The 11,847-nt window shown below is 33.9% G+C and overlaps 1 protein-coding gene across 1 annotated transcript; it reads left to right on the forward strand.

Annotated features, from left to right (window-relative positions):
• The first annotated feature begins 1,004 nt into the window (after positions 1–1,004).
• On the forward strand, positions 1,005–2,687 carry LOC104091167 (protein CURLY FLAG LEAF 1). Its single transcript, XM_009596446.4, has 2 exons — positions 1,005–1,365; positions 2,121–2,687. Exons 1-2 carry the CDS (start codon positions 1,147–1,149, stop codon positions 2,478–2,480), a joined length of 579 nt encoding a protein of 192 aa, XP_009594741.1. The 5' UTR covers positions 1,005–1,146; the 3' UTR covers positions 2,481–2,687.
• The last annotated feature ends 9,160 nt before the right edge of the window (positions 2,688–11,847 follow it).

Consider the following 11,847-nt stretch of genomic DNA (forward strand, 5'->3'; position numbering starts at 1 on the left):
AAATTAATTTTAATTTTTGCGACTGATTTAGTCGCAAACCATAAAAAATATTTTTGCGGTATTTTCTGTGTAATTGAGCGACCGAATGAGTCGCAATTTTGAGCCAATTCTTTTTTAAAAAATTAAAATATATTTTTAATAAAGTTTCCGACCGAATCAGTCGATAATTGCGACCGATTTAATTCAGTCGCAAATTTACTGTTTTTTAGTAGTGGGATACTCGTAAAAACTTTTATGTGGTATCTGGATTATATTGGAAAACATATGCAATTTGTAATATTGTTAACGTTTACTATTTCTAAAAATCGACCTATCTCACCCAAATACATAAATTTATTTCCAAAGGAAAAGAATATGCTAACATTGAGTTTCTTCTCGGAATAAAGCACTAGGTGAGAAGGTATTGTACAGACTAGAAGAAGGAAACCAGATCCATTCTTGCTTGTTCGTTGATTGTTTAAGAACAATTAATGTTTAGTATAAAGAATAACAACATTAAGTTATACAGGATTTAATATATTATTTTATGCAGGATAAAGTATGAAGTACTAATTTATGGATATCGATATAAGTTATGGACGTATTAAGTTTTACCGAAAAATAAATATTTAATTATATTATTATAATGCAAATATTAGTAATGCAGATTTTTTGTGTAAATTATCTGTTTTTGTATGTGAAACCAAACGAGACAAAATTTAAATAAACTCAAAAGAAAGGGAAAAAGTTGTAAGAAATTAATCTTGGGTCACGTGAGCTGCATGCGGGGTGAGATTTTAGAAAAATAAAGGCAAAGTGCGTGGGAGTGGGAAAGATAGAGAAAAAGAAAAGAAAAGAGGAGAGACTGGTCCTATCAGCTATCAGGTGGGGTACTTGTACCCTTCTTCTGGTTCGTTTCAAAGATTCCTACTCTCTTTTGGTCTCTCCTATCTCCTTTTTTCTCTCTTCTTCCCAACCAAATTACTACTACTATTACCATACTACTTCTTCTTCTCTTTTTTTTTTAAATATTTATTTATCCCTAAAACCTACCATCATAAAACTCATTCACCAAATCAAATTTGTTTTTTTGTTTTTGTTTTTGAGTAGGCATAGAACCATATTAATTATTTGTTTGTTTGGGGATTTTTATTGAATTAAACAAGAATGACAGGTCCAAATATGGCTACCATCACAGCTTCGCTAGAGAGATCTCTACAAAATTGTTCATTGAACAACAACTTGAGTGGGGTCATCCCTGCCGATGGATTTTCTGATTCATCGGAAAATCATGTTTTGAATAACAACCCTTCTGATGATGCTACCTTAGACCTTAATTCTGAGATTTCTTTGCCTTACCATTGGGAACAATGTTTGGATTTGAAGGTACCTACTATTTACATTCCGCCCACCCTACAAATTTTGATGTGTTTTTATTTTTGCATATCACAATCATTTGTTTCTGTCTTTTTCTTGACATTTATTGCTCTCCTAACCTTAAAGACCAGATCTTGGATTTCATTATACTCATTATTAGCACACCACTTCACTTTAACTTGTTATATTCATTCATGTTCTTTCTTGTGTTCGGTCAGTTTGTCATTTTGGGTCTGCTTCATTTATTTCCTTTCTATTCTAGCTAATTCCTTCACAGACAAACAGTCAACAAAAAGAATGATGTTATTAATTACAATCCCCTCATTTTTAAAAGGTGATTTTTTCCATTTCCTTCTCAAGTCCTTATAAAAGCAAAAGGTGAACTTTTCTTGCTTCTCATTGTCTTTTCCCGTCTAGTGTTTGGTATTTGCATTGAGCTTCGGGTAATTTGGATTCCTGATGTGTAAGGTCCGTTGGTAATACATTTTCTACCAATATTTTTCCATTCTCAAAACTGGAAGTCTAGACTTTTAATTAAGGATGAAAAAATGTTATCTATTCATCTTTTCCAATGTTACTACTACCGTTTTATGGTGTCCTTTATTCATTATTTTGTTCTGTGGCATACTTGAAACATATATGTTATTTTCTTTAACCATGTAAAGCGAAATTTGACAGATCGGTGCAGTTTACTTTTCTTCTGCATTTTTTCATTAACTTCTGAATTATGGGTGGATTTCTTGAATATGTGGGTTGTGGTACAGACAGGGGAAATTTATTATATAAACTGGAGGACAGGGATGAAAGTGAAAGAAGATCCAAGAACAAATGGTGATGAAGTGTACGGTGGTGATTTATACTCAGAAGAAGAAGAAGAAGAAGAAAGCTTGTATGATAGTGATGAAGGATCTTCCACAGAAGAGTCATCATTTTTATCTTCAAGAGAACCCCAAATTAGCCATAATATTGGCAACAACAGTGGCAAAAGTGGAGCAGCAGTATTAGTGGTGGGTGGTTGCAAAAGCTGTTTGATGTATTTCATGGTGCCTAAAGAAGTTGATGATTGTCCCAAATGTTGTGGTCAACTTCTCCACTTTGATCGATCCGAATATGGCTCCCCTTAAAAAAACGAAAAAGAAAAAACCAAGAACATGAAATATTGATTTGTTTTGTCTTTTCCACTTTTTTTTTTCTTAATAGAAGTTTGTTTTGGTCGTATAATATAAAACTACTATGTAGTAGTTACTTGTTAATGTGCTTTTTCCTAAGGAAAGACAAAACGACCCATTATTTTTAAAAAATATTTATCGTGTAATCCATTTTCTTTTCTATGTGCTACTAGTTATGGTTTATGTGATCTATGGAAAATGCAGGGATGATCTTTCATAAAGTGCCAGCTTCGAGGTCAACTATATACAGGAAAGATTGATAATGGTAAATGATTGCGACGTGTTTGCTTCTTTTTAGTTTAATAAATTTTGTTCTTTTTCGGGCAATATATTTGGATCCACTTTTTGTAGACATGCTTTAATGCTAGCATCCTTTAAAGTTTTTGAATTATTTTTCCTAAGCATTTAATTAAATTTGTTTGTGTTTCATTTCTTAATACTGGAAAACCAAAAACAGAATTAAAAAGAAGAAAAAGTAGTCATGCCTCAATGTTCGAAATACCTAGTCGTGCCCTCAACTATTTGATCTTCAATAACCAGCTATTTGATGTTATTTTAGTAGTAATATTTTGTTTTCATGATTAAATAAGGTTCCATTATTTTGTGCCAAAGTCAAATAGTTTTGGACATTATATATAATGGTCAGCAAAGCAACATCATGTTTCATCATTTTACGTCTGACTTAAATGCTTCTTGTTATTTAGAAGAAAAAAAAGTATAGACATGAATGATGTTTGTTAGTGGACTAGGAAGAAGATGTGTCACTCTTAGTATAAAAAGATTTCATAACAGTGTTCTTCCTCTTCTATTTTTATTTAAGACATAGTAACTTGGCCTCTCATAGTCTCATTGGGTTTTTGTTTTGTTCTTTTCTTTTGGTTGATATGACTTTGAGAAAAAGCAAAGAAAGATTCCAACTGGTTGAAATATATATGTCTATGGGTAGGAGCCTTGATGTGAAGGTTGATTAAATTCTGGGTGCTTGGTAAAGGTATTTAGCAAATGTTAAAAGCGCTTTAATCAAACAATAATGAGTAAATAAGAATGAGATTAAAGTTGTCATCAAATAGATTCAACACTTTATGTAGGATTATCCCATCGACGATTCTGTTGTTCTTAATTCCTCCTGCGAATTAAAATCAAGTTTTTAATTTTGTCTCGTTGTAACATTCTTGTCTATGATTAAATGGGGATCTAGTTCTCTTCTCTGAAGCTTAACTACCTTTTAATCGAATACTTTCGAATCTGTCCCTAGTGTCTTTGTCTTTTCTTTTGTTCTTCCGTTTTTTGGTTCAGAGTTGTTGAATAATCCATAGAAAGAGGACGTGTTTTCAGAAACCTTTACTGTTTGTGTACCTCTCAGAACATATAAAGAATAAAATCACGAGAAAGGAAAAGGGTGTAACGCTATCTAATTACCCCATTCCGGAGAAAGGAAGGAAATGACAGAATTGTGGTACTCATAGATAAAATCTCTTCATCCTTAATCAGATGTATCGAGTAGGAGAGCTTGAAAAATTTAGAAAATCCCTAGCAGGAAACGCATCTCTTTTAATCAACTTTATGTGGCTGTGGCGTTAATCTGAACTAGTGGATAAAAGAAAAAAGTAAGGAAAGAATAGTCCATATGGTGGGAAAAAGAAGAAGAGGGGAGAAAATGAGAGATGTGCAAAATGGTTTACTCAGTAAGCTATAGCAGGGAGTTGGAGTGGGTATAGTAGTGTAGATAGAGAAAGGGAGAGAGAGAGAGCAAAGGAAAGGAACCTTTAGCTTTACTATAGGGGTATCAAGGGTTGCATGTTGCATGGCAGAATTATTTTAGCAGAAAGGAATCTAGACAGAAAGGCGTAAGAGTTGTGGCAGAGAAACGATGGAGAAATATCAGGGCCAATATGGCAGATGTTGATAGAGTGAGACAACATGTACTCCTACGAGGTCCCTCTCTTCGTTTTCCCCTTCTCTCTCTTTCTCTCTCACACTCACACTACTGCTCTCAGAATTATTTTTCTACTGAAGTATTTTAAATTGAAAGTCCGTTTAATTTGAGGCTGAAGTAACCATTAACCACAAAGAACTGTGGCCAGATAGATAGGATTTCTGAACCTTTAATCAGAGGTCTCGAATTTTAAAGCTGGATGAAAAAAATTCCGATTAGGAACGTTTCTCTCTTTAATAGACCTTGTGTGCTGCGAATCTAAATTAGTTGAGCCCCAATATAGATATCGAATAACAACATACCATGTGTGATCCCACAAGTTAGTTCTGGAAAAAAAAACGGTGCCAATACCTCGAAAAATAACGGGAAGAGCACAAATTGGTCACGTTGCGTCAAAGCAATATTGTGGCATTGGAGATATCAACTTGTTACATTGTTACATAAGAATCAAAATAAGAGAGAAGCCTAGTATTGCGGATGTCCTCCAATCTTAGAGTCGAATGATCTAGTCACATTAAGATATGTGTAGGGACTCGTTGTTGAACTTTGTTAATAAAATGGACGTCAGAAGGTGAGGACAGACCAAATTATATTAAAATACATTAACTTACTCTCTCCACTATTATGAGACACTTAACAATCCTCGCAAGGCTAGAACTGAACATTTTGGATGTGAAAAATAATAAAATATAACATAGGGGGCCAAACTATAGTAAACCAAGAATATATAGGGTGACTCTAACTTTATACTATATAATGAAAATAAATCTTGAATTTATCTCCATCCAAAAACTAATTCAAAAAAGAAAAATTGCTCAAGGGTATATAGAAATTAAAAATAGTAATACATTCTCTCTTAAACAAGTTCATGACACGCTTAACGATATATTTTTGTACAAAGCAGAGACAGATAGGATTGATAGAGCATTTGCCTCTTTTTTGACCTCACTCTTTTATTACTTTATATTTTCTCCATTCACATTCCTCTCATAGGGAATCTCCTCTGTGCTTGTTTGTTCCATTATCAACGAAGCATGTTCTTGTTTCTGTCTTCTTTTCGAATCTTCTGTTGTTTCCTTGAAACTCTATACTGTTTATTAATATCAACTACTGTTTTTTGTCAGCATTTAAGTGTTCTATTCTACCTTCTAATCTAGATAAACTTCCTTTTAAATATAAAAATTTTGTCGGCAATTGTTGTGATTAAATATATTTGACCACTTCTGTCTTATTTGTGGGGTAAAGCAAGGTAAAACTTATTGTAGATTTTTTTTTTCATGACTGTAGATCTTGTATAGTACTGTACCATGGGAACACTAGACACCATTTTATTTGCAACCTAGTGATTGTAAATAAGAAGTTTAAGCTTCAAATTTCATCTTAAATCTTCGTTTCTTTTTTCTTTAATTTCTTCCTCCCTCCAGTCATATATTGACCCAAAAAAATAATAACAAAATGTCACGCATTTTAAAAGCTTATTGGTAATAGTTATCTACTTGATGAAAAGCTTTAAGAAGTTTAAAACCTATCGTTGTATTTCAATTAGATAAATCAGTAGAAAAAGGAAATTATGCATCAAAAGAAATTGACGTGATAATTAATAAAAGACAGTCACAGGATATCTCATCTAAAGTCCAGATTAAGTTCCCTAGCTTTTCCCCCTCTTATAATTGATCACAACTGAAAAAGCATCACATATATATAAATTTTCTGATAAGATCAACTTTCAACATTTTGTTCACATCTCCCATTCATGTTTGAGTGTCACTTTATCGCAAGGCAAATCTAGTTAAAGAACGTCCAAACAAATGGCAACTTTACTGCAGAGTGAAAGAGGTAAATGCCCATAAGTAGCCTACGCCGCAACATTCGCTGCATTAGAGTACGTACTATGAAATCCTCGAAGAGAAATTCAAGGTTTAGGTTGTTTTAAATATTTGAATGTAAGTTATATAGCTTGATAACGTAATTAATTTTTTTACAATATTAATATAGTTTAACTTCGACAAGAGTGAGTTGCTCTAGTAGTAAACATCCTCCACTTCCAACCAAGATGTTGTAAGTTCGAGTCACCTCAAGAGCAAGATGAAGAGTTCTTGGAGGGAGGGAACCGAGGGTCTATCGGAAACAACCTCTCTACCCCAGGGTAGGGATAAAATCTGCATACACACTACCCTCCCCAAACTCCACTAATAGAATTATAACGGGTTGTGTTGTTGTTGTAGTATTAATATAGTTTAACTTGTGATAGAGGGTTGATAACTAGCTCACTTGATAAGCTTCCACAATTGAAGTGGAAAATTCAAACCCCTGCCTCCGCCTTTCCTCAAGCTTCCCCACCCTTGATGTAACTAAAATAAAACTTGTAATAACAAAATTTTTACTATAAACTTTACAAAGTTACTGGTTAATGTATATAATGATCATTTACTTGTAATTATCTTATATTTGACTTAATTGTGTAAATATTTTTTGTATTTTTCTGGACATAGAACTTAAACTTCAGTAATATGTTACATTGTAAATTTTTGATCAGTGTTCAGTATTTATTTTTAGTGTCATCATTGCGTGATTTGCACAGAAAGACCAAAATATGTCAGGAATAGGACAACACAGGGAGTGGTCTTTAGCTTTTAGCCTTTAGGATAAGTCACCTAACCAATGAGCAAATCCTTAAAGGTCAAAAATCAAAGCTTTGCCCATGGAAAAAACTTATTAAACTTTGAAGTTTTGTCATTGTCAGGTGACCTCTCCCAAAGGTCAAAAGTTCAAGATCAACATCTTTCAAGATCATTTGTGAACTTAATCCTTTTATTTTTATTATGTAAGTTTTGATACTGTTTAAATAAGTTTATCAAAAATAATACTTTGGGGGGTCATAAATTAGAGTTTGCGGGTTAGAACTTGACCGTAAATCCTGGCGGATCGCTACAAGTTAAGATGGATCGCTAATAGATTGTTGGAACTTTAGTACAAAATTGCGAGGTAACTTTGGAATAAATTATTCACTTTGGGAAGTTCTGATGGATGAGGCAAGACTTGCCTTATCACGAGTCTTGACAGATCCTCAAAACTTACAATTGTGTTGTAACTTTAGATAAGATTATTTAGGAGTCCAAGCGGATCACCAAAAGTTCTAACACAAGGGCAAGCCTTTCCTTGCCACGAGTTCTGGTGGATCGTCAGAATTTCAGTACAAATTATTCAGAAAATCAGATCATGAGGACTTGCTCGGAAAGTTTACCAACGTGCACATTTTTGCTTCAAAATTTGTCTATATTAGCTCCAAATGACGGAAAATTTAAAATTTCAACCTTCTAAAAGCTATCCCAACAACTCCCAATGGTTTGGTCCAACCCAAACCTTCAAAAATCAACAAACTCATTTGTCTTTTTCAACAATCAATTTTAAAAACTCCAACAATGATGTATTTCAAGTTTCTTCGAGCAAATCAACCACAAATAACAATGAATTTTAAATTTTCTAAAACACATATGAAAAAGATAAAGATGACAAAGAAGGAGAAATAAGTTTTAGTGGATTATCTATATTTGTAAAACTTTTAAAATTTAGATAAAAGTTACTTACCAATCCTAAAAAAAACATTCAATGAAAATCCTTGATCATACGGTAATAGCACAACATTGTATTGATAGAAAAATAGACTCGTCACGTGGACCAATAATATAATGACAAATGGCATAAGAGTCGAAACGATAAAGGAGAATGGAGATTAGATGAGGCATGAGTAAAACACCCATGGGATTGTCTCCGAAGATAACATGCCTGATAGGTGAAAAAGTGGAAACATGTGCGGAATAGATAATTAAAGCCACGGAGATGGAAGATTCATTAATAGCCACGAATATGGAAAGAAATCAGCATAATCCCTGATTATGCATGATTGATTATTATTATCATAACTATTACGAATCACCCATATAACGGGTAATCAATGTAATAAATATTAGTAACGGGCAGAAATTAAATAGGGCGAGACAATTACATATTGTACCCTTAAATCTCCTTACCATATCTTATAACCCTATCAAAAAATTCACAAAGTTATACTATCAATTGTTTATATTTTTACTATTCTCTCTTTTTGGAAAGATCATATTCATTCTTATTGGGAGAAAGCTACAATTATCAATAAGATTTCTTTTCCCTTAATCTCTCAATCTTGCTTTCTATTGTTTTCTATTCTTTTATACAAGGAAAATTAAAGTAAAATTGATTATTAGAAACCCGAATTATTCTTTTATTTGCTTTGACCACAAAAGCTAATTTTTTGGTTAAACAAAGGTTCAGTTGCCGGAAAATCTAGTAATCATTTCACTTTCCATTTACATATTTTGTCTTTAGCAACAAATTATGTCTGAAATTGATCAAATTATTCAGGTAGATGATGGACAACAAGGAGGGACTCCTCCACACAACACACCCACATATTCCTCAATGTTAACGAGAAAATTCACATGTCAGATCTGCTAATCGCAATGCTGGACAATAAAATGAAGAATAATTAAATGTGCAAGATGACTTGAAACAATTTATTGCGCAGCAAATCAATGAAGTTTTGCGTGCTTTTGCAAGTGAGTTACCAAGTGTTGTTCAAGCTCCACCACCTGTTAATACAACTATGGAAAATCCTCATTCAGGGCTTGAAAACTCTGAAACTAGAGAAATACCAAATAACTCTAGAGCCTGAGGGTTAGGTATGCCAAATAATTTTAATTTATAATATCTAGTTCTAACTTTGCAGAAATAACTCAAGGAACAAAATAAGCAGCTAAAATAGATACCAGGAGTACCATCTGTGATTAAAGGAGTGGATATAGAAAAATATTCACAACATCCATACATGGAAGCCAAGTGCAACACCATTACCACTACCAAAAAAGTTTAAAATGCCAAATATTTCAAAGTATGACGGGACTACTGATCCACGATATCATGTTACTGCACTTACTACAGGAGTCAAAGGCAATGACTTAACAAAGCTAGAAATCGAATCAGTGTTGGTGAACATATTTGGTGAAACCCTTACGAAGAGAGCATTAACATGGTATTCTCTCTTACCTAAAAATTCAATTGACTCCTCAGATTCATTTATAAAAGCACATTCGAGAGCTCATAAAATAGAAAAAAGAATGAAAATATCTTCAAGGTAAAACAAAGGAAGTGCGTAATTGCTCAGAGAATTTGTGAATCGCTTCCAGCGAGAAAGGATGATATTACCTCGCATACATGATAATTGGGCAGCGATGGAATTTTACAGCAACATGAATGAGAGAAGCTCAGAAGCCACAATAAGATTAAAGGGAGTTTACGTGAATTTTCTGTAACTACTTGGAATGGTGTTTATAACATCTATAGCACAAAGCTACGAATAAAAGAAGACACGGTATCCCAACCAAATGTGGATGAGAGGTTCAGATCTAGACAGTCAGAACCCGAAAAGAGGTCCAGAAAAAATAGGTACAAACCTTACATGGGACCTGCGGGGCGAGATCTTAGGCCAAAATCAGATCAGGCACGGTTCGATAAAAGATCACGACAGAAGGAGGATGGTTCTTCTTCTCGATTTGGAAAGGAATAGGATATGACAAGAAACAACGATCAAAATTCTAGATCAAAAATAGGAGATTACAATTTCAATGTCAGTACTTCCGAGTTAGTATCTGTGTTAAGAGGCATTAGCGATAAGGTATGGTGGCCTAAAGAGATGAGATCAGATCCTAGTAAAAGAAGCCAAGAATTCTAGTGTGAATTCCATATGATCGCAGCCATAGAACAGTAGATTGCGGGCTCCTATAAGTGGAGGTTGATTATTTATTGAAAAAGGGATATCTTACTGACCTATTTAGTGAGAAAGGAAAGCAGTCTTATATAAAAAATAGGGAAGAACCACCGAAGCCCCATCACCAAAGAGGACGGTGAAAGTAATAACTAGGGGTGATGAGGTTAATGGAGTAACATACATGGCAACAAAAAGAACAACCAAAATCTTAGTGACATGCGAGAAGCGGATTCGACAAGTCTTGGAGAGAGATAGAATAACATTTGATGATGAGGATGCAAATGACTTGTTCATCCCTCACAATGATATGCTGGTAATATCTTTACTTATTCATAATACTAATGTCAAATGAGTTTTGATTGATCCAGGTAGTTTTGTAAATATTCTATTACTGAGAATGGTCAATGAGATGTAAATAATTGATTGAGTGATACCCAAGAATCGATCTTTATATGGGTTTGACAATTCAAGTGTCATAAGAAAGGGAGAAATTACGCTATCAACATTTGCCGAGGGTGTCGTGAAAGAAACCAAATTCTAAGTGGTGGATGCAGACATGGCCTACAACATAATTTTAGGAAGGTCGTGGATTCATGATATGGATGCAGTACCGTCAACTTTGCATCAGGTTACCAAATTCCCATCACAGTGGGAAATGTTTTAGATCAGGGGAGAACAACGAGCGGTGCGAGAAACCAACATGGTTGTTGTGGCAAGTGGAACGTCCAAAGACGGAGATGAAAAATAGCAATTACAATATCCAGCTGAGGAGAATTTGTTTTCTACCTCAACTTAAGGTGCGAGGAACGATGCAGATATAGATGTGAGACCTGATGTAATCCAAGACTCAAAAGAGAACTAAACTATTAAAACAACTACGGAAGATATCGAAGCTCTTATATTGTTCGTCCACTGGCCCGATAGAAATGTCTATATTAGGACAAACTTTAGCCCGGAGCTGAAAAATAAGTTAATTAAATTTTTACGTGCTAACGTTGATTGTTTTTTTCGGCCGCACTCAGACATGACTGGTATTCCACATGAGATAATGACTCATAAGTTAAATAAAGATCCATTACATCCGTCGGTGAAGCAAAAGAAGAGAAAGAAGGGAGCATTCAAAAACCAAGTAATTTAAGAAGAGGTAAGTAAAGTTTTGAAAATTGGTTTGATTCGTGAGGTAAAATACCCTGACTGGTTAGCCAATATTGTCGTAGTACCTAAGAAAAAATGGAAAATAGCGAGTATGTGTAGATTATACTAATCTAAATAAGGCATGTATTTACCGCATATAGATCAATTCATCGATTATACTGCTGGACATGAACTTTTAAGTTTTTTAGATACTTATTCTAGATATAATCAAATAAAAATAGAACTAGGAAGAGGAAAAAACTTCTTTTATTACAGATGGGATGACTTATGTTAGAGCTACGTACCAAAGATTGATGACCAAAATATTTCAAGAACATTTAAAAAAAACCACGGAAGTCTACATTGATGACATGCTAGTTAAATCAGCGCAAGCGGAAGATCATCTCAAACATTTGAATGAAACATTTGATATTGTTTGCAAATATAAC

This window comes from Nicotiana tomentosiformis, chromosome 11, assembly GCF_000390325.3.
Source record: "Nicotiana tomentosiformis chromosome 11, ASM39032v3, whole genome shotgun sequence".
NCBI lineage: Eukaryota > Viridiplantae > Streptophyta > Magnoliopsida > Solanales > Solanaceae > Nicotiana > Nicotiana tomentosiformis.

What these genes read in the sequence shown, in the direction of transcription:
- LOC104091167 (XM_009596446.4), top strand. Translation starts at nt 1,147, where the DNA reads ATGACAGGTCCAAATATGGCTACCATCACAGCTTCGCTAGAGAGATCT. An exon ending in AACAATGTTTGGATTTGAAG is followed by an intron (nt 1,366 to 2,120) that starts GTACCTACTATT and finishes GTTGTGGTACAG; the next exon opens with ACAGGGGAAATTTATTATAT.